At 46.3% G+C, this 20,492-nt stretch overlaps 1 protein-coding gene across 1 annotated transcript; it reads right to left on the reverse strand.

Annotated features, from left to right (window-relative positions):
• Positions 1 to 19,550: 19,550 nt before the first annotated feature.
• On the reverse strand, positions 19,551 to 19,978 carry LOC118477008 (uncharacterized). The gene has a single exon (XM_035967521.1). The coding sequence runs from the start codon at positions 19,976 to 19,978 to the stop codon at positions 19,742 to 19,744; it is 237 nt and encodes a 78-aa protein (XP_035823414.1). The 3' UTR covers positions 19,551 to 19,741.
• Positions 19,979 to 20,492: the final 514 nt, after the last annotated feature.

Raw genomic sequence — 20,492 nt, forward strand, 5'->3', positions numbered from 1 at the left:
ATTCATAATAACGCTGCCTAGGCGCAGTCATGATTTAAGTAGAAACTTCTTGTCAAAGGATGTTTGTTTTTAACTAGTTGTGTGCACTGGTTAATTCAGTTCATGTCGTTATGGTTGTTTTCCCATTGCTAGCAGATTATTAATGTCTATTATGTTTTCTTATCATAATATCTATTTATACTTTGTTGCTTCCCTGCTTATGCAATTTTCAAAGGATATGATGTAGAAATTTTATATATGAATGTTAGATGTGTAGTTTAGTAGCATTCTGGGGTGTTTGTGGATCCTGGGGTGTTACAGTTGGTATCTAAGCATAGGCTTTAGATTCTTGGCAATTTGAAGATAAATTTGACACACTTGCACATATAGGAAGTGTATGGGTTCAAATATCTTTGATATATGTTAATGTATTTGAAGTGCAGATGAAATAATTTCACCCTCCCTATTCCTTTACGGTGATGTGGTAAGTTGTTTATGACTTAATGCCTGATATAATTCATTTCTAAAATTTGATATTGCTTTATTAATGCGATTGATATCGCTGGTCTTTTGTGAGATTGAAGTTGCTATTATGCTTGTGATATACATGTATGCCTATGTTGTTTTCAACATGTTTTTCATGGTTGAGTTTTATTACAATAATATTGTTATATATGCTTGATTGAGGATGTTTCTAAGAGGAGTGTGAATTGCCTGTTTTGGGTTACAAGGTAACCATTAATTTGAATTTAAGTAGTTGGGCGGTTGGTGGATAGCTCCAACTATCTTTGCAAAGAATGATTGTTTATGTCGAGAAACCAGTTCTGAAAGAAATGAATATTGGTACTTTTATATGGATTTTGGGGGAAGTCTTTACATAGCTAGCCAGAGTGGCTTACATGTCTCTCTTCTATCTTGTGTTTTAGTAGCCACAAAGCCTAGATGTGATTTAAAGTGGTTGCATGTTAGTCCTGCTAATTGTAGAATAAATCTTTGATTTTCTTGATCCATTGATTATGTATTAATACGTTGAGGATCTGATGGTTCTCTCCCTGATGCATGCTTGTGGATCCATTGTTGGACCACTTATTTATTGGTTTGAATGAAGTCATTGCCTAGCCTAGAGTTGGTTGTGTGTGGTTAGTCACCTATTCCTAAATGATGTGGTTTTTACATCATCTTGAGATGTTTATCAAATGTGTGAAGGATTACGGGGTTATTATTGACCCTGTATGTCTGGTACTTTGAGTGCATCGTATGATAGAATGAAATCTAAGTTTCTGAACTACAGTAGATGAAGACTTATATTATGTGTAGGTTAACCTTACTAGTTTGGATATTTTTCTTAGTTGAGTTGTTGGATGAAGTATAGTGACATTGGTTAAGCAAGTATTGTGTTGTTGTTATGCTGCTAGTGCTCTTTGAGGAGTTTTTGGCATTTCTTCGATGAACTATGCCACGCAGAATGTTATTGGCTTCTTGTCGACTTTATTGCTCCATTAGTTCTGTAGGCTTTAACCCTTTTGTGGGGTGCAAGAATGTGAGATTACATGATTATCTTTTCATGATGGCAAGAACAAGGTTTAGGAAGATTAGTAGTTTTGTTTCAATAGAACTACTTGTTTTGTGGTGCTTTGAGGTGAGGTGTTGGATCTTCTTATACATTCATCTGGTGTGGATGTTTCCCCATTGAATTAAAATTAATTGTTGATGCTTGTAAGGGTTGTGCTTAGTGCATATTACCCCTTCATAAAAGAGTGTTGTTTTAGGACATTGATGTTGATGTATAGCTGCAACCAAATTCGATGGTGTGAAATCGTAGTGTTGATTGCATCTATGACTTGCTTTGAGCTTCATTGTATGTTGTTTCATGCTGAATATCAAGTTGTGTAGTTTCCTTAGACAATTAGTCCGAGGTAGAAGTTCTTGTGTTAATTAAGACTAATAATGGACCCATGTTTTGAATGGTGGTGCTATATGGGGTACCTTGGATGCTTTGCTTGGAGTGGTCGAATTCGAGGATGAATTCTTTTTAAGGGGGGTAGAGTGTGATAACCCAATTTTCTGAAAAGAAGTTAAGCTTCTTTTTCTCTTTTCTTTCATGTTCAGTGGCATTGGGGTTTGGAGTTTCAGGAGGCATTCCTCAGGAAACAGTAGATCTTTTGGCATTTTTTATTCCGCTGGGGTCGGGAGCTCAAATGGGAGAGCGAGTTTGGGCCATTGATCTCGATCCGGTGGATGGGAGCCCTCCCTCTCCTGCCTAACCCTAGCTGAACCCTCTCCCTCTCCCCAATTTGTTGCAGCCGCCCCCTCCCTCTCTTCCTCTCCTCCCCATTGGCAGCCGCCCCCTACCCTCTCCATGGCTTCCTCCTCCCTCTAGATCTCCCCCACGTAGCAAGGATCGAGAAGAGGAGGAGCACGTTGAATTGAAGAGGAAGAGAGGATCAAGGAGATGTTCTACCACATCTCTTCTTGCAGACTTTCTTGGGGAAACCCTAGGTGGCTACACTCCGGATCATTCCTAGTACACTTTTCTTCTTCGATGAAGGCAAGTGAATGTAGCAGTGGTTGCTGCCGTTGTGACTTGTTGTTTTTTTATCGCCTACACTCTAATATTCAGAAATTATGGAATTCTCTCATAATTGAACTCTATGGTGATGCTTTACTTGCTTGTATTATAATGATGCTCAACCATATATTGATGATGATTATGATTCGAGTATGACCCATGAGATTAATTCATACCCCTGAAGGTAAACGAAGTATTATTTGAGGTTTGTATTGTATCTGAAGGTAAACGAAGTATTATTTGAGGTTTGTATTGTATGTGAACGAAGTGAAGTATATTGATAAATGCAGCATGCCATATACATTGCATGATTCACTTGCATCTGAAGTTTTGTCGTGACCTATGGTCCGACCGTACCGGTACAACTTAGCATCGTACGTTGCCCGAGGAGGGATACGATGCGGCTTCATACCCTTAGAGGTATGAAGGCAGAGGACATATGCATTGCATTCATATGCATTCATTGAAGGAATATTTGCAGATGATGTGGTTTTATACCCTCAGAGGTATGAAGATAGAGGACCTACACATTGCATTCCTATGCATACATTGAAGTGATATTTGCAGGTATTGTTGACGTAGGGAAGTGTTATACAACCTATTGTGGTTGTTCGAGGAAATGAGATGGTATTGGTTATATTGGGACTACTGAGTTCTATATCTACAAGTATTTCTGATCTTAATTGTGATTCTTTTAAAAATGTTAATTAATTCAATTTGTGGTTTAAATATCTCGTTAAAACAATTTGCTTGCTGAGATGTTTCATCTCACTCTTGCATTACCCAATGCAGGTGCTTGTTGCTCATCAAGGGGAGTGGGAAGTAGCAGCACATCCACCTTCATTCATAATAACGCTGCCTAGGCGCAGTCATGATTTAAGTAGAAACTTCTTGTCAAAGGATGTTTGTTTTTAACTAGTTGTGTGCACTGGTTAATTCAGTTCATGTCGTTATGGTTGTTTTCCCATTGCTAGCAGATTATTAATGTCTATTATGTTTTCTTATCATAATATCTATTTATACTTTGTTGCTTCCCTGCTTATGCAATTTTCAAAGGAGATACTGTCGAAATTTTATATATGAATGTTAGATGTGTAGTTTAGTAGCATTCTGAGGTGTTTGTGGATCCCGGGGTGTAATAGGATGAGATGGCGCTCATCATCAAGCGATTCAAGACCATCTTGAAGGGACGCAAGGAGTACCCCAATAAGAAAAATCAAGGGGAAAGCGCTCCTGTTTCAAGTGCGGTAAGTCTGGTCATTTTATTGCACAATGTCATGATAATGATGATGACTAGGCACAAGAGAAGAAAGGGAAGAAAGAGAAAAAGAAGAACTATAGGATGGCGAAGGCCGAGGCGCACATTGGAAAGGAATGGGACTCCGATTGTTCTTCATCCGACTCCGACGATGAAGGACTGGCTGCCTCATCCTTCGACAAGTCTTCTCTCTTCCCCAACGAACGACACACGTGCCTCATGGCTAAGGAGAAAAAGGTACGTATTCGAGATACTCCTAAATATTCTTCTTCTAGCAATGAAGAATCTTTTGATGATGAGATAGATTATACTGATCTGTTTAGATGATTAGATAGATCTAAGGTAGACAAAATAAATGAATTAGTTGATGCTCTTAATGAAAAGGATAGATTGCTAGAAAAGCAAGAAGATATTTTGTATGAGGAACATGATAAGTTCATTAGTGTTCAAAAATCTCTTGCTCTAGAAGTTAAGAAAAATGAAATACTATCCTCTGAATTGTCTACCTGTCATGAATCTATTTCTAGCCTAAAAACTTTGAATGATGATTTAAATGCTAAGCTAGAAAAAGTTAATATAGTTAATTCATGTGTAGAGCATGTTGTAATCTGCAATAGATGTAAAGATATTGATGTTGATGCTTGTAATGAACATTCCTCTACTATTGTTAAGTTAAACAATGATGTTGCAAGTCTTAATGCTCAACTTAAGACTTGCAAAGATAATTATGAGAAACTAAAATTTGCTAGGAATGCCTATACCATTGGTAGACGCCCCTCTATTAAGGATGGACTTGGTTTCCAAAAGGGGACCAAGAACTTGACAAGCCATAGACTTCCAATCTCAACAAGGAGAAAGGGAAGGCTCCTATGGCTAGTAGTTCTCAAAAGAACCATGCCTATCTGTATGAAAGAAATTTACTAGTCGCAATGATAGGTGTTGTAATAAGATTGTTTCTCATGCATATCATGAAGCTGCACTTAACTCTCATGCTATGTTCGCATCTAGTTCCTCTTTTATTCATGGTAGAAATAGGCCTAGGCATAATCATGTTGTTTCTTATATGCCTAGGAAAGTATACACTAGTCCAACTACTATTTACCAAACATGTGATGCTTCATTTGTACTGTCGTGTAAGAATGCCAAAGTTGTTGCTAGAAAGTTGGGATCTAAATGCAAGAGAGACAAAACTTGCATTTGGGTTCCAAAATCTGTTATAACTAACCTTGTAGGACCCAACAAGAGTTGGGTACCTAAAACCCAAGCTTAATTACCTTGCATGTTTATGCATCCAGGGGCTCAAGCTGGATTATTGATAGCGGATGCACAAACCACATGACGAGGGAGAAGAAAATGTTCACCTCCTACGTCAAGAACTGGGATTCCCGAAACACCATCATCTTTGGATATGGGAATCAAGGCAAGGTTAAAGGCTTAGGCAAGATAGCCATCACATCCGAGCATTCAATCTCTAATGTGTTTATTGGAGTGTGAACCCTAACCCTAACAAGGGTTGGGTGGTGTATTAATAGACTTGAGTACTGGGCCAGGCCCATTACAGAGGGGCGAGACAGTAATTACATAGGGAAAACCCCAAACCCTAAACGGGTATTCTAACACCCCCCCGCAGTCACAACTCTATCCTGTACAGATGTTGAGACTGGAGCGGAAGTCTAAAAATACACTCGACGATAGCCCCTTGGTGAATATGTCAGCGAATTGCATCGTGGTGGGGACGCTAAGAACCCGAACGTCACCGGCAGCGACACGCTCGCGGACGAAGTGCAGGTCAATCTCCACGTGCTTCGTGCGCTGATGCTGTACGAGATTGGTGGAGAGGTAGACCGCGCTGACTTTGTCGCAGTAGACGAGGGTGGCACGCTGAAGGGGACTGTGGAGCTCGTGGAGGAGTTGTCGTAGCCAGGAGGCCTCTGCCACGGCGCGATACTCGGCCTCAGCGCTGGAACACGACGGGCTGCCATTTGGCGGCCCAAGAGACGAGGTTGGCGCCCAGGAACACGACGTAACCGGAGGTGGACCAGCGCGTGTCGGGACAGCCAGCCCAGTCAGCATCGGTGTAGACCAGAGGCTCCAACGTCGGGGATGGTCGGAGTAGGAGGCCGTAGTCGAGGGAGCCGCGGAGGTAGCGCAGAATCCGCTTGAGCGCGGTGAGATGGGGCTCCCGCGGAGTGTGCATATGTAGGCACACCTGCTGGACGGCGTAAGCGATGTCGGGCCTGGAGAAGGTGAGGTACTAGAGCGTGCCGGTAAGGCTCCGGTAGGACGTCGCGTCGGCGACCGGAGGCCCGTCATCCTCAGAGAGCTTGGCCTGGGTGTCGACAGGCGTGGAGCAAGGCTTGCAGTCAGACATGCCAGCCCGCTCCAGGATGTCGATGGCGTACTAGCGCTGGTGAAGGAAGAGACCCTGAGGCCGGCGCTCGGCGGTGATGCCGAGGAAGTGGTGTAGGGGCCCCAAGTCCTTCATGGCGAATTCCCGCTGTAGGGCGACGATCGTGCGGTGAAGAAGGTCGACGGTGGATGCCGTGAGCACAATGTCGTCGACGTAGAGCAGGAGGTAGACGGTGTCGTCGCCGCGCCGATAGATGAACATGGACGTGTCCGACTTGGCCTCGACGAAGCCGATGGAGGCCAGGTAGGAGGCAAAGCGACTGTACCTTGCCCGTGGCGCCTGCTTGAAACCGTGCAGGGACCGGTTCAGCCGGCAGACCAGATCCGGACGGTCAGCGTCGACGAAGCCGGTGGGCTGGCTGCAGTAGACAGTCTCCGTCAGAGTGCCATGGAGGAAGGCATTCTTGACGTCGAGCTGGTGGATCGCCCAGTCGCGGGAGAGGGCGAGGGAGAGGACGGCGTGAACAGTGGCGAACTTGACGACGGGGCTGAAGGTCTCGTCGTAGTCCACTTCTGGGCGCTGGGTGAAGCCCCGAAGGAACCAACGGGCCTTGTAGCGGTCGAGGGAGCCGTCCGAGGTCAGCTTGTGGCAAAATAGCTACTTGCCGGTGACCACGTTGGTGCCTGGCGGACGCGGCACCAGGTCCCAGGTGTGGTTGGCCAAGAGGGCCGCGTACTCCTCCTCCATAGCACGACACCAAGGTGGGTCAGCGAGGGCAGCGCGAACGGAGGAGGCACAGGGGATGCGTCCGGATGAGTGCAGGTCGTATCCACGGCTAGGATCAGCCAGTCGACGGGGCGAAGAACGCCAGCGGCGCGCCGAGTCACCATCGGGTGGACGTGCCCGGGGTCGCGGTGGATGGCGACCGGGTGGTACACTGACGACTCGGAGCGGGCCGCCGGAACGTCGGGAGCGGCGTGGGCCGCCGGAACGTCGGGAGTGGCGGGTATGGCCGGCTCGCGGCGGTGATAGATGACGGCGGGGTTGGCAAAGCGGGTCGTGCTCGTCGACGGGCCCGAGTCGGCAGGCGCCGAGGTGGCAGCGTGGCTGCGACGGTGGTAGACGAGTGCGGGGTCGGCGAAGCGAGTCGGGGTCGACGGGGCCACGCGTGGCGTAGGCGTGATCGACGAGGCCGCGCGTGGCGCAGGCGGGGTCGTCTGGGTCGCGCGTGGCGCAGGCGGGGTCACCGGGACCACGCGTGGCGCAGGCGTGATCAACGGGGCCGCGCGTGGCGCAGGCGGGGTCGTCGGGGCCGCGCGTGGCGCAGGCGTGATCGGTGGGGCCGCGCGTGGCGCAGTCGTGATCGACGGGGCCGCGCGTGGCGCGGGAATGGGCGCGAGCGGTGGCGTCGTGGCCGCACGAGGTACGGGTAACGGCGCAAGGCGGGGCGCCGAGGGTGGGGGGGGGGGAACCGGATCAGACTCGAGGAGTGAGTCTAGATCGGTGGGTGGGGTGGAGCCTGCAAGGGGAAACACATCTTCGTCGAAGACAACGTGACGAGAGATGATGATGCAGTGGGAGGTGAGGTCCAGGCACCGATACCCCTTGTGGTCAGGGGAGTAGCCGAGGAAGAGGCATCGAGTGGAGCGAGGAGAAAGCTTGTTAGGGGCGGTAGCGGAAGTGTTAGGGTAGCAGGCACAGCCGAACACGCGTAGGAAGGGACTGTGCCGTACAGGGCAAAGTGAGGTGTAGGGTGGCTCACCGCCTTCGAGGGAAGACGGTTGAGGAGATGCGTGGCAGTATGAAGGGCCTCTACCCAGTAGGTGGCAGGGAGAGACGCCTGAAAGAGAAGGCAGCAGATCATGTTGGTGGTGGTGCGAATCATGCGCTCGGCCCGGCCGTTCTGAGCAGAGGTGTAGGGACACGAGAGACGCAACTGGACGCCGTGAGTGAGGAAGAAAGAACGAGAGGCGTTGTTGTCAAACTCGCGGCCATTGTCGCACTGCAGGGCACGGACCGGGCGCCGAAACTGGGTGGATACCCAGGCGAAGAAGTGAGTGAGGGTGGTAAACGTGTCGGACTTCAGCCGAAGGGGGAAAGTCCAAAGGAAATGGGAGTAGTCATCCAGAATGACCAGGTAGTATTTGTAGCCGGAGAGGCTAAGGACAAGAGATGTCCAGAGATCACAGTGGACAAGATCAAAGGCCTGAACAACCCTGGACGTGGAAGTGGAAAAAGGAAGACAGGAGTGACGGCCGAGCTGACAAGCATGACGGAGGCGCTCAGAAGAGGCCCGAGTATAGGATATGTCGGAGTGGCCGGAAAGCTGGGACATGACGTCAGGTCCAGGGTGCCCGAGGTGACGGTGCCAAATGGCGGAGGAGGTGGTCGTAGTAGTAAGAGCATGTGATGTGGTGGTAGTAGTAAGTACAGGAGAGGAGGCTACTCTGGTGTGGGGAGTGTAGGGCAAGTGAAGAGAATAGAGGGGGCCGGAGCTGTCACAGCGAGCAAGCACAACATGTGTGGGAAGGTGGCGTATGGTGAGGCCCCAGGGGTCGAACTCCATAGAGCACTGGTTGTCACTAGTGAAGCGACGAACCGAGAGGAGGGGATGAGTCAGTCCGGGAGCAACAAGGACGTCGTTAAGGCAGAATGGTCCTGGAAGAACCGATGTACCTACTGAGGTGACCGGGAGGGTGGAACCGTTGCCAACGACGATGGAGGTAGGATGTGAGGGGTGTGGTGGATGGGAGTGGAGTAACGAATTAGTGGTGGGGGTAGTGTGGAAGGAGGCCCCGGAGTCAACCACCCAATCGGTGGTGGTTCGGGGAGATGGAAGTGGCGAAGGTACGGTGTGAGCGGAGAGGGCCAGAGAAGGTGCCCCGATAGAGGCACTAGGAAGGGAGGGAGATGACACGGGCTCAACTGCTAGGGAGGTGATCGCAGCACGTGGGAAGACAAGCGGTCCAGGCACGTGACGGCCCGCCTGAGGGTGGACCTCGACGAAGTCCCGAAGAATAGGGTTCCAGACTGGATCGAAGGACACGAACATGCCCCGGATGAGTTGGCCGTTGTGGAGGAGGACACACACAGTCACGAGAGCGGCGGGCGAGGTAAAGCTCATGGCGACCGGTGTGGGAGGGTCGTGTCACTGCTGGGCCGGGGCGCGGTCACCCAGCGCAGGGAGGTGCGGACTAGACAACCGGGCGCGGAATAGGAAGGGCGCGAGCAGGAAGGGCGTGGCTGGCGGTGGGGTGAGGTTGGTCGGCCACAAACCCCAGATCGAGATGATGAGCGACGCGACGGAGGTGAAGAACAATAGGACGAAGGACGCACTGACGAGCCCCAGCAGCGAATCACGGACGGAGAAGGCTCGGCCGAAGAGGGCGACAGGGCGGCTCTATCGCGACGCTGGGCGCGCGCGGGTGCAGGGCTCCTGGCGCGGGGAAGGAGAGTCGGGGTCGCGCGGGGCTGCTCGGCTCCTGGCGTGAGTGCGGCCGGGGTCGCGTCCTGGCGGCGGCCGTCCAAGGCGTGCCTGGGCGTGGGTCCGATGGGGTGCGCGGACGGTGGCTCGGTCGCAGCCTGGGCGGGTCGCGGTTGCTGCACGGGGCCGAGGCCGGTCGGTGCGGCAGCGCGGGCTGAGAGGCGTTGGGCGCACGGCGTCGGGAGTGGCGGGGCTTGGCGCAGGTGGCCGGGCGGCTCTGGCAGGGCGCCTGGGCGCGCGGCCAGATGAGCAGGGGCGCACACGGTCTTGGTTGCAGGCTGGGGCGCTGCTCCTCGCTGCTCCTGGCGGATGAGCAGGAGAGAGAAAGAGAGCTGGAGCCGGGTGGAAGAGACAGATGGGTGGGGGAGAGGCGTCGGGGGCACGGCTCCGGCAGCCCTAGCGGCGCTCGGCGGTGGGGAGAGGTGCCGTCTGTTGGGAGCCGGCGGCTGGGAGGGAGTAGAGTGGGAAAAACCTAATCTGATACCATATTGGAGTGTGAACCCTAACCCTAACAAGGGTTGGGTGGTGTATTAATAGACTTGAGTACTAGGCCAGGCCCATTACAGAGGGGCGAGACAGTAATTACATAGGGAAAACCCCAAACCCTAAACGGGTATTCTAACAGTGTTTTTAGTAGAATCGTTCGGGTATAATTTATTGTCTGTAAGTGAATTGTGTAATATGGGCTATAATTGTTTATTTACAAATATTGATGTATCTGTCTTTAGAAGGAGTGATGGTTCATTAGCCTTTAAGGGTGTATTAGATGGAAAGCTCTATTTAGTGATTTCTCAAAGGAGAATGCCGATCTAGATGCATGCTTAATCGCTAAGACTAATATGGGCTGGCTTTGGCACCGCCGTCTAGCACATGTTGGGATGAAGAACCTTCATAAACTTCTAAAGGGAGATCATGTGTTAGGACTAACAGATGTTTGTTTTGAGAAAGATAGACCTTGTGCAGCGTGCCAAGCAGGGAAACATGTGGGAAGCACTCATCAAAGCAAGAACGTGATGACAACAACAAGAACACTGGAACTCCTTCACATGGATCTCTTCGGCCCCGTTGCCTATCTCAGCATCGGGGGAAGTAAGTACGGTCTTGTTATAGTTGATGATTTTTCCCACTTCACTTGGGTGTTCTTCTTGCAAGACAAATCCAAAACCCAAGGAACCCTAAAGCGCTTCTTAAGGAGAGCTCAAAATGAATTTGAGCTAAAGGTGCAGAAGATAAGAAGCGATAATGGGTCAGAATTCAAGAATCTACAAGTTGAAGAATATCTTGAGGAGGAAGGCATCAAGCATGAGTTCTCCGCTCCCTACACACCACAGCAAAACGACATGGTAGAGAGGAAGAACAGGACGCTAATCGACATGTCGAGAACGATGCTTGGAGAGTACAAGACGCCTGAGCGGTTTTGGTCGGAAGCTGTGAATACAGCCTGCCATGCCATAAACCGGCTCTATCTGCATCGCCTCCTCAAAAAGACGTCATATGAACTCTTAACTGGTAACAAACCTAATGTTTCCTACTTTCCTGTATTTGGGAGCAAATGCTACATTCTGGTAAAGAAAGGTAGGCATTCAAAGTTTGCTCCCAAAGTTGTAGAAGGGTTTTTACTAGGTTATGACTCAAATACAAAGCTGTATAGGGTCTTCAACAAATCATTAGGATTAGTTGAAATCTCTAGCGACGTTGTATTTGATGAGACTAATGGCTCTCTAAGAGAGCAAGTTGAGCTTGATGATGTAGATGAAGTTCCGACGGCCGCAATGTGAACAATGGCGATTGGTGATGTGCGACCACAGGAACAACAAGAACAATATCAACCTTCTTCCTCTACGATGGTGCAACCCCCAACTCAAGACGATGAATAGGTACCTCAAGAAGAAGAGCAGGATCAAGGGGAGCACATGAAGAACAAGATAAGGAGGAAGAAGCCTTTTAGGGTAGAGGAAGCCTTGTAGGATACAGACTGGGTGTTGGCCATGCAGGAAGAGCTCAACAACTTGAAAAGAAATGAAGTTTGGAGCCTGATGCCACGTCCAAAGCAAAACATTGTGGGAACCAAGTGGGTGTTCCGCAACAAGCAAGACGAGCACAGTGTGGTGACAAGAAACAAGGCTCGACTTGTGGCAAAAGGTTGTGCCCAAGTCGCAGATTTGGATTTTGGGGAGACTTTTGCTCCTGTAGCTAGGTTAGAATTAATTCGGATTTTATTAGCCTATGTCGCTCACCGTTCCTTTAAGTTATTCCAAATGGACGTGAAGAGCGCTTTCCTCAATGGACCAATCAAGGAGGAGGTATACGTGGAACAACCCCATGGCTTTGAGGATGACATGTATCTCGACCACGTCTACAAGCCCTCTAAGGCGCTCTATGGACTTAAGCAAGCCCCAAGAGCATGGTATGAATGCCTTAGAGATTTTCTTATTGCTAATGCCTTCAAGGTTGGGAAAGCTGATCCTACTCTATGCACAAAGACTTGTAATGGTGATCTTTTTATATCCCAAATATATGTCGATGACATTATATTTGGTTCTACTAATCAAAAAGTCTTGTGAGGAGTTTAGCAGGGTAATGATGCAGAAATTTGAGATGTCGATGATGGGCGAGTTGAACTACTTCCTTGGATTTCAAGTGAAGCAACTCAAGGAAGGCACCTTTATCTCCCAAACGAAGTACACTCAAGATCTTCACAAGAGGTTTGGGATGAAGGATGCAAAGCTCGTGAAGACACCGTTGGGAACTGATGGACATCTAGACCTCAACAAAGGAGGTAAGTCTGTTGATCAAAAGGCATACCGGTCAATGATAGGATCGTTACTTTATCTTTGTGCTAGTAGACCGGATATTATGCTAAGCGTATGCATGTGTGCTAGATTTCAATCCGACCCCAAGGAGTGTCACCTTGTGGCCGTTAAGCGAATACTTAGATATTTAGTCTCTACGCCTTGCTTCGGGGTCTAGTATCCAAAGGGGTCTACCTTTGACTTAATCGAATACTCAGACTCCGACTATGCCGGGTGCAAGGTTGATAAGAAGAGCACATCAGGGACGTGCCAGTTTCTGGGAAGGTCCCTGGTGTCTTGGAGCTCCAAGAAACAAACATCCATTGCCCTATCCACCGCTGAGGCCGAGTATGTTACCGCAGGACAGTGTTGCGCGCAACTACTTTGGATGAGGCAAAGACTTTGGCTACAATCTGAGCAAAGTCCCACTCCTATGTGATAATGAGAGTGCAATCCGCTTAGCGGATAATCCTGTTGAACACAATCGCACTAAGCACATAGACATCCGGCATCACTTCCGGAGAGACCACCAACAAAGGGGAGATACCGATATTTACCACATTAGCACCGAGAACCAGCTAGCCGATATCTTCACCAAGCCTTTAGATGAGAAAAGGTTTTGCAGGTTGCGTAGTGAGCTAAATGTCTTAGATTCACGTAACTTGGATTGATCTATAGCATACATGTGTTTTATGCCTTTGATCATGCTACTTAAAGCCTTATTGTCTTTCATTGCTTATTTCTGGTGGTCAAGTTGTACAAGTCATCCCCGAACCTCACAAGTCCCTTTGCAAATGATGCATATGTTTAGGGGGAGTGCTACAACTTGACTCCCTTGAGAGTAACTTGTTTGTTTGAGTATTCTTGAAATAGACTCAAAGGTACATTAAAAGGGAAAAGTAAACTAGGACAGAGAAAGAGCTTCCACTGCATTCCGGTAAATGTATCTTGTCCTAAGTTCTTTGTTATACTCTCATTGCCTTCTTGCTCTTATTTGACATTTTAGTGAGGCAATGGCGTTAAAGGGCCAAGTGTTATCTCGTTTTGGTGCTTAATGCCAAAGGGGGAGAAATTAAGGTCAAAGCAAATGGATCAGCCAACCACTCACTTGTGGATTTCGAAAATTGTAGAGTTATAATTTGTATTTCGTCCAAAAACCTCTTATTGGCCATAATAACTTGTCTCTTAGCAGCAAAATCATATCATGCATAAAATAACAGGCTGAGGGTTGTGGTTGAAAAAGCATAGGTAATTTATACATCAAAGGGATCCAGTGAGCTTGCCGTTGCTTAACCGGTGAAAGGGTGAGAGTTCGCGGAACTGGCTTCTGGCTCCACCGTCTGGTGTAGAATTGCAGATCTGGCCTTCACGAGACGGCACGAACGCTCCGATAACTATGTAACATGAACAAGCAAACATACAAACCAGCAAGTATATCATCAAATATTTAGTATAATGGTCAGAATGGCGATATATGGATGGGTAGAGTCTTTAGTAGAATCTGTGTCATGTGGTGTTGTGATATTACTGGTGGTGGAGTGGAGGTGCTTACAAGGAGAGTGGATTGGAGGCGAAGCGACACTATGCGTGTAGCCGGCAGAGCGGAGTAACTGAGTGGGTGGGGTGTTTGCCTTGGCTGAGGGTGTTGAGTGTGTGGAGAGGGAGAGGGTAGCTAGGTCTATTTATAGCTGGGTGCATGTGGTGTAGTACATTGGAGTTCACTGTTGGTGAGAATAGTGATGAATGAATCGTCTGACTTAGTCTAAACAGGGAAATTATAGGCAGAATATGGGACAAGAGTATTTTGGGAGTTTTCTAAAATATGAACCATGCTTAAGGGATGACATGGTTGGATAGGGAATAATTCGATAAGAATTTAGAAATAAGAATTATTGGAATATGAGTTTGGAAGCCTGGCTCGAGCAAATCTCAAAGTTAAGCGTGCTCAACTTAGAGATATCTAGAATGGGTGACCAGATGGAAAGTTTTTACTGGAAGGAAAATCACAGTCACCGGGGTTCGTATGACTGGAATATTGGTCTAGAAACTCTTAGGTGAGCTGGACAGCATGATGGATGAGTAGTTGAAATTTGGGGTTATCGGATGATCGATGAATAGCAACGTTGAATAGTAACGATGAATAGTGACGATGGAATAGCAACAATAGACATCATCGATGAATAGCAACGGTAAATAGCAACGATAATGAATAGTAATGGTAAATAGTAACGATAAATAGTAACGATGATGAATAGTAATGGTGAACAGTCGTATGAACGAACGATTAACGATGAATAGGAACTATGAATGATCGGACGAACGAACGATTGGAATTTCGGTAGCATAACGGCTGAACAAAGATTATTTGGACAAACGAACGGATGAACGATGAATAGGGACTATGAACGAACAATGAACGATGAATATGAACTATGAACGAACGGACAAACGATCGAATGATCGGACGAACGGACGATCGGAATTTCGGCAGCATAACGGCTGAACAAAGATTATTTGGACGAACGAACGGACGAACGATTCCTCTTTTCCAGTCATTCCTTTCATTCGCTCTCCACTCGCAGAACTGGTCACCGTTTGGCCTTCGCCGCAGCGCCCCGCGCGCACCCCTCGCTCCCCAGCCGCACGCCCCGCCTAAAGCCATGCCCATGTCGTGCACATCACGCGGACGCACGCCTGCACCCGGTCCCACGTGCCTATCAACATTGTCACCTATTGTTTCTCTTCCTCATCCAACCGCCCGTCGAGATGAACATTTCCTATTTTCTCCTATATGGTTGGTCCTCGTCTTCCTCTCCCACATCTTCTTCTACCGTTGGTTTGTTTTAGCAGGCGTCGCTGGGCCAGATCTGCCCGTCCCTTCTCGCCCGCGGTTTAGGCTCCTGCCCTGCGGCGCCAGCAAGGCCTCGATCGAGCCTGCCCACAGCGCGCCCTCGTGGCAGCCCATGCGATAGCCGGAGTGGCGGCCTCGGCACGGCTCGCCCTGTGCATCCTGCGCGGCAGCCAGCGTGGCTTGCCTACGGCAACCCCGGCTCGGCCCTTGCGTGGCCCCGGCGTAGCAGCAGTCTCGTCGTCGTCGTGCCTCGCCGCGAGCTCGTCCCACCATCCGTCGTCGTCGTGAGGTGAGCTTCGTCTACCCCGGTCTACCCTTCGTCTACCCCTTGCACACAGCCCCGTCGCACCCTCGCTGTCATGCGATTCGTGTCGCGCGTAGCATGTCTGACCTGCACCAAAGTCACGTGTCATCGCTCGTCGTTCGCGCGCCGTTCCGCGCTTGTCGTGCGCGTAGTCGTCATCCATTTGAATGTTTGTGCACGCACGCTGCACGTCCGGTCCGCACGTTATTTGCGTGCTGTAGCGTGCGTTGCACGTGCTGTTTCGCGCATGTTGTTTCGCACGTGCTAATTCACATGTTGTTCGTGTGTCATCATCAGTTGGCATTGGCGTCATTAGTGTACATATACCAGACCATGCTTTTATTGGTTCGGACCAAAATGCCTTTGTTCCATTCGAGGACATGTGGTTAATGATGAACCTTCAAATACTCGACGTGCAACTTGTGACTGTATTTGCACTGTATGTGTCGCTCATACTTCCTCATATAGGTGTTATTATTAGTGAGCTGTATAAATTTTCAATATCTGACATGCACGTGTGACTTGTAGAATGCAACATGATCAACATGAGATCCTTTACGGTACCAAGCCCGGTGCTAGTGCGGGTAAAAGGATTGGGTATCTCAACCCAATACTGATATGCGAGGAAAGCCACACTTTCAAAATTGGGAAAGACAACGAACAGTTAAAGGGAAAGACGGACGAAGAAGTTGAGGAGCGTCTAAAGATTATGAAGAAGGAGATTGAAACAAGTTTCACCACCTACATAGCAAACACAATGATTCAATTTCAATATAGGGAAGCCATAATGGCCCCGTACAACTTTAAGTAAGTGTGATTTTCCATAAATAAGATTTATTGATTTTTAACGCGCATATGAATATTGTGCCTGCTTTTTGCGTTTTGACATGGTGGTTTGGTAGCAAGGGTGCATAATTATATATGGATTATAGTTTTGGGAGACTTTATCAAATACTAACTTTCATGTGGTTTTTATGTAAATCTTGGTGAATTATAAGGTATAAGCCCAAATAATACTCGTTTTAAAAATTGGAATGCATCAAAGTGCCAAACACTGGACCGTATGTAACAAATTAGTCGTTTGTATATATTGCATATGTACCTTGTCCATTTTTATTACTCATGTGCTCGAAAGCGGTGGTCCATTGACGGGTGGATTGTATTGAAAGTTGCGGCAACATTAATCGATGGAAGGGACGGTGGATACTACTAGTATTGGGAAGCAATAATGCCATAAGTGTGACAAATAGACCTTCAAGATTTCCCATAACATAATCGCCCTTAAAAAGACTATAATATAAAACCACATCTCTAGACAATCGATAATAAACACGAGGCATATAATTATTTATTATTAAATATATTGATTAACACAATCACTGAAGTACAAGTAGAGCCATGACACACGTAAACCAGCCATGCAAGGAACTTTAGATATCACACTCGCTCGCATTATTCAAACCAAATTTGTGCGTAAGGCATAATAGAATTTAAGGCTTGGCATTGTGGAACAATCTAGCCAATATATGGTGCTGGGTTAAGCACAACAGCCTGACCATTGACGATGTCGTTGTAGATACAAACACGTATGACACCATCTTGGAGTGGAGACGGGACCCCATCTGGAGGGAGTACTCGAACTTCTGTTATATTGGGAAAGGTGCTATTTGAGATAACAGAGCATTTAGGTACTCGAACTGACAATTTTAAAATAACATGGAGATTTTGTTTGAGATAACAGAGCATTTAGGTAATATAAGTGGAAAGGTGGAAAGTACGACACGTCCAAAAAATGCTTGCCACTAGACATCCATCTTCGCTGGCCAGTAAGTATGTGAATTTATGAATACATACCATACACAATGTCGCAACTAAATAACCAATCTCCCATTATGTAGTGCCACAAGCAACCATAAGGATCGGTCCTATGTGGGTTCTATGCGTGCGAGTTCATGAGAATGAATGGACGATACATCACAAACCCTTGCAAGGTATTATTAGTAATAGTCATGTTTGTATTTATGTCATTAAAGATGCAAATGTGTTATCGAGTGTGAATAGATGATGTTTATAAACTTCCTTGACAAGAATTTCAAAAATAAAATCCAGAGAACTTGACCGAAGGTGCATTGTATGGCATAATTGAAGACCTATGCACATTCGTATTGAAAGAGGTCATTCTCGCTGAAGGGAAATGTCATGATGCTTGCAGTACATTAGCTATGCCAGAGTTTAGAATACTAACAGAAGTTAGTAGACTATCTCTTAGACGAGATAGTTATTAGAGCATAGGTGAAAATTTTTGATGTATAGAATGTGTGAAGCATATATGGTTGTAAACATAAGACTTTGATGTATAGAATGTATGATAAAATGTAATTCCATGTTGCTTTCAATATGTGTGCGTGTGTGTAAATAAATATAAAAATCAGTTTTGTTTGAAAATTTCAAAAAAGTCGGGAAAACTTATACTGGCGAGAAATGTTAAGGAAACCGACAGTGAAAATAACATTTCCACTCGCGGTTTTATTAAGCAAACCGCCCGTGAAATAACTTTTGCACTGGCGATTTCCACTCGCGGTTTTATTAAGCAAACCACAAGTGGAAATAACATTTCCACTAGCGGCTTTATTAAGCAAACCGCCTGGCGGCTTTATTAAGCAATAAAGCCGCCAGTGGAAATGTTATTTCCACTGGCGGTTTACTTAATACAGCCGCTAGTGGAAATGCTATTTTCACTAGCCGTTGCAAAACAACCGCCAGTGAAAACGCCGATTTCCACTAGCCCGTAGCACGAGTGGCACTGCAAAATGCTAGTGCAAATAGCTCTAGGACCGCCACTATAGAGCTTCTGTGTACTAGTGCAATCTGACCACCAAATATTTACTACAAGACTGATTTAAGCACCTACTAGCAAAAATACGTGCCTACCTACAAATAAGAAAGTAGTAGCATGTATATGTATCTCTAAATATATATAAACATGTCGACTATTTGGTTTACATTGCATCATCTCGGTGATAATAATATATGTATTATTATACACAAGGTGACAAATATTGATAGTCATCAATGATACTGTTGCATAGTGGTTATCTAATAAATACTGGTTTTGATATAATAAATCAATGTGTTTTGATATAATCCATTGTGTGACGTTGCTATACATGTGATTCTCATCTGATTTCATGTATAGTGGAACATCTGGTTTGTCCTTAGAACCGAGTGTGACTGTTTAGCGATGGTACTTACAACCACCATCTTTATAGGTTGCTAAAGGTCTTTATTTACATCTGTAGGATGCTGAAGGTGCATTTAGCAAACCAACATAAAGTAGGTCTTTTTCTGTTATTATTTGAGCACTGTGTGATGATGTCCAACTATATAATTGTTGTGTGACACGAACACGGTGCGCATTCGGTTTGCCTTCTAAAACCGGGTGTGATAGTACCGTCGTGTATTGATTTTTAACGCACATATGAATATTGTGCCTACTTTTTGCGTTTTGACATTGTGGTTTGGTAGCAACGGTGCATAATTATATATGAAGTATAGTTTTGGGAGGCTTTATCAAATCCTAACTTTCATGTGGTTTTTATGTAAATCTTGGTGAACTATATGGTATAAGCCCAAATAATACTCGTTATTAAAATTGGAATGCATCAAAGTGCCAAACATTGGACCGTAAGTAAGGAATTAGTCGTTACTATATATTGCATATGTACCTTGTCCATGTTTATTACTCGTGTGCTCGAAAGCGGTGGTCCATTGACGGGTGGATTGTATTGAAAATTGCGGCAACATTAATCGATGGAAGGAACGGTGGATACTACAAGTATTGGGAAGCATTGCCATAAGTGTGACATGTAGACCTTCAAGATTTCCCATAACATAATGGCCTTTAAAAAAAGACTATAATATATAACCACATCTGTAGACAATCGATAATAAACACGAGACATATAATTATTTATTATTAAATATATTGATTAACACAATCACTGAAGTACAAGTAGAGCCATCACACACGTACATATTTTAAACCAGCCATGCAAGTAACTTTAGATATCACACTCGCTCGCATTATTGAAATCAAATTTGTGCGTAATCCATCAAGGCGTAATAAAATTGAAGGCTTGGCATTGTGGCACAATCTAGCCAATATATGGTGCTGGGTTAACCACAACAGCCTGACCATTGACGATGTCGTTGTAGATACAAACACGTACAGTACCATCTTGGAGTGGAGACGGGACCCCATCTGGAGGGAGTACTCGAACTTCGGTTATATTGGGATTATCTTGACGGATAATATTAACCGCATCTACAACGGGGTAGCCAACCAGATCAGGCCATGTTTGGGTCGTTATACCAAGCTTGACGACCTCCATCAATCAATCAGATAGTGTCCTTCTGAAACTGTTATAATTGCCAACAAGCATCAATAATCAAGGAAAACTGACATAGTGTAAACAAACACATTATTTTAAAAACATAACGGCATCGATCATATATATGGCATGCTTGAGCATGTTGGTAAATACCTACGTACCTGCAAAGAAGAAACTAGTAGCCTGTATAAGGAGAGAATAGGAGATGGTAGGTGCTCTATGTATGTCTATGCATGTATATATATACACACGGTGACTATTTGGATTGCATGCATCCTCTCGGTGATAACAATGGATGTATTTTATGGACCCGTTCATATTGCTACCGATTTTAATACTCAGCTCGTCGATGATAACGGTGCATCCATTTTTCTTCTTTTACTTAGTAAACATCGTCGGCACATGTTGTGGTTAATTAACAGCATCATCTTCTCGATCTAATTGTGGATTGTGCTGCTCCTGCTTGTTATTAGCTGGCAGTACAGCCCTTTGTTTACACGGTACTAGCACAGTA

Source organism: Zea mays, chromosome 4 (assembly GCF_902167145.1).
Source record: "Zea mays cultivar B73 chromosome 4, Zm-B73-REFERENCE-NAM-5.0, whole genome shotgun sequence".
NCBI lineage: Eukaryota > Viridiplantae > Streptophyta > Magnoliopsida > Poales > Poaceae > Zea > Zea mays.

Bases quoted from the DNA above. Each gene is read 5' to 3' on its own strand.
- LOC118477008 (XM_035967521.1), bottom strand. From the start codon at position 19,978: ATGGAGGTCGTCAAGCTTGGTATAACGACCCAAACATGGCCTGATCTG.